The sequence below is a fragment of the Heterocephalus glaber genome, unplaced genomic scaffold (assembly GCF_053883595.1).
Source record: "Heterocephalus glaber isolate CG9 unplaced genomic scaffold, H.glaber_assembly_v1.0 deba00001509, whole genome shotgun sequence".
NCBI lineage: Eukaryota > Metazoa > Chordata > Mammalia > Rodentia > Bathyergidae > Heterocephalus > Heterocephalus glaber.
Window position 1 is genome coordinate 6,179,778 of NW_028258325.1, and position 2,614 is coordinate 6,182,391.

A 2,614-nucleotide genomic window follows, 5' to 3' on the forward strand; every position below is an offset into this window, starting at 1 on the left:
ATTCTTCTGCTGGTTATCTTCCCAAAAGAATTAAAAGAATCATACCACAGTGTTATATGTTCACCCACGTTTATAGTGACACAGTTTGTAATAGCTAAAACTTGGAAACAGCCCAATTGCCCACCAACTGGATGGGTTTGTGGATAAAGATGTGGTTTTTTAAATAAAATGGAGTACTACTCAGCCATAAAGAATGACAAACTAGAGACATTTATAGCTAAGTGGATGCACATTGAGACCATACTCTTAAGTGAAATAAATAGGACACATGTGTAAATTTGGAATAGTTTCTCTGGTGCGAAAAACTAAAAGTGCAAATAAGGATCAAAATGTATAATTGATATTGTGAAATAGGAAGAAAAGATCTAAAGGAGTACAGGAAGTGGGGGGGGTAGGAGAAAGGAAAGAAGGGAAAAGAAATAATATGAGAAAAAGAAAAAAATGGAAATAAAGTCTTTGTAAATAGGGAAGGGTGTAGGAGGTGACGGGAGGGCAGGGAAATGGGGGAAAAAATAAGGACCAAGATACATCATGTAAAGATACAAGGTCCCAATGATGAATGTAACTGTATCATATACCTAAAATGTACCAATAAACTTAATGGAAAAAAAATTTAGCTCCTGGTTTCAATCCATGGTTGGTTGACTCCAAGGCAGAAACATCATGGCAGAAGGGTGTGGTGGAGCAGAGGTGGTTAGTTCATGGTGGCCAGGGTCAGAGCCGGGTAATGGTGCCAGAGAGGAGGGGGCCCGGGCCCAGACACAGTTCCCAAGGTCATGACTCTATGACCTTCCAACGCGCACCTCGAACTAATCTTCTGGCTGTTTCTTAACCCGATCAAGGTGACATTAGGATTAACAGTCACAGATAGGCACCTTTCTTACTTAGTCTAACTCTTTTTTTTTTTAACAGTGATAAAATATACGTTTATTTACTTTTTTGAGTCAGAGGGTAGTAAAAAAAATTATTACTAAAGTAGGTATCCGGGAAACAGAATGGTGCTTTAGAAATTTAGTTACCTTTAAATTTATTTAAACTAAGAGGAAAAGGTCACAATGTTTTCAAGAAATACATACTTGGTTCTTTAAATAACAATTGTGACAAACAGCAGAAAGAATTAAGGACTGCTACGCTTGTGATCCATACAAAACACCAACATTTTGGGTTGTAAATAATTAAAGAAATACCTCACTTTCAAAATACTGTAATAGCCAATACATAGAGGCATGCCTTAGGTGGGCGTAGGAATGCAGTTTAGAAAAGAAAAAAAAGTCACACTGAACGTATACAATTTCTTTAAAATCACTGAGCAAGAAAAGCAACATCGAACTTTCATACTGATTTTACACAATGTCTATACAGTACCTTGACTTAAATCCAAGAGCAAAAGTTAAGACTCTCCTCCTTTATTTTCGGCATGGTAAACTTAGATGACTTTTCCCCCCGGGATTTTTCCTGGGAGTGGCCTGTTTTACATTTTACTTAAAATAGGGCAGGTTTGGCACTTTTATATTGATGTCACTAATGTTAATATTCCTTGGGATCTCAGGAAGATTCATATTCTTTACAGCTGATACAGCACGGGCTGGAGCTCCTGCTAAGCCAACCTCAGATTTCTCCAGTTTATTTTGTGAATCAATTTGTGTAACAATTTCACTCATGTTGGTCTCCAATACCATCCCCCCCATCACCATTTCCGCAAGAATATTGTGAACCTTGTCTACATGGAAAGTTAAATCCAGTTCACAGACATTTTCAAAACCTTTGTCTAATGTTTCCATGAACACTTGAAATAAATCTAAAATGCCAAGTTCACTTTCTGAAGAATCCACACAGAAGACAAAATATAGAGTTGCAGAATGTCTATAATTCAGTTTGTTGTCAGATCCTCCAATTAATAATCCTCCTTCTAGGAAATTACAAACATTTTCATCTCTTTTCGATACCAAATGGAAAGTCGTTCTGATGATTTGCTGTTGTGCATCTCCACTGTGAGGCTGGTAGAACTTGGAGAGCCGAGGCTTGCCCTGGTTGTTGAAAATGAGGATCGCCTTGATCATGGCGGGGCAGGGCTGACCTGGTGGCCTCTGGGGCCGGGGCAGGGGAGGGAAGGGGAGGGGACGCGAGCCTCGCCTCGGGATCTGGTCGACGGTCCTCCCCCCCCCCTTACTGTAACTCTTGTATTTTTCAAATACATATATTTTGATCTATTTTCCAGATTGTACCTTAAATTATTTACTGCTTTTTCCCCATTTCAGAATTTATGTTTGGATCATTTTTCATGAATCTACTGAGACTTCTGAGGTTGAGTGTCTGGGGAGTTCAGGGTCCCCATCTGAAATGGACTATGTTTGTTTTGGGGAGTTGGTGTGGGAAGCATGAATCTTGAGTGGACCTCTTGAAGAAGATGTAACCTGAGGAAAACCGGGGTGTCAGGCACTTGGGCAAGGCCATTCCTGGCTTCTAGCTGGTATGCTTTCATTTCTTGCCTCTTGCAGGTATTTTAGCCCATGATAAAGCCACATTTGGACCTTTCTGTGGTGTGGTATTGTTTCCACACATGATGGGCATAGTCTTGGATTGCAAGAGTAATGGAAAAGGGCAATCAGATGCA

General features: G+C 39.8%; 1 protein-coding gene across 5 annotated transcripts; it reads right to left on the bottom strand.

Moving 5' to 3' along the window:
* Positions 1-1,478: 1,478 nt before the first annotated feature.
* LOC101700533 (AP-3 complex subunit sigma-1-like) lies at positions 1,479-2,060 on the bottom strand. 5 transcript variants are annotated; one of them, XM_021260201.2, is made up of 2 exons: positions 1,991-2,060; positions 1,479-1,786 (listed from the first exon to the last, which is right to left on the bottom strand). In XM_021260201.2, exons 1-2 carry the CDS (start codon positions 2,058-2,060, stop codon positions 1,479-1,481), a joined length of 378 nt encoding a protein of 125 aa, XP_021115860.2. The 5 variants fall into 5 exon arrangements, with proteins under 5 accessions (XP_021115860.2, XP_087043252.1, XP_021115858.2 ...); XM_087187126.1 differs by having other exon boundaries at positions 1,479-1,607; positions 1,788-2,060; XM_021260199.2 differs by having other exon boundaries at positions 1,479-1,715; positions 1,788-2,060.
* Between the last annotated feature and the right edge of the window lie 554 nt (positions 2,061-2,614).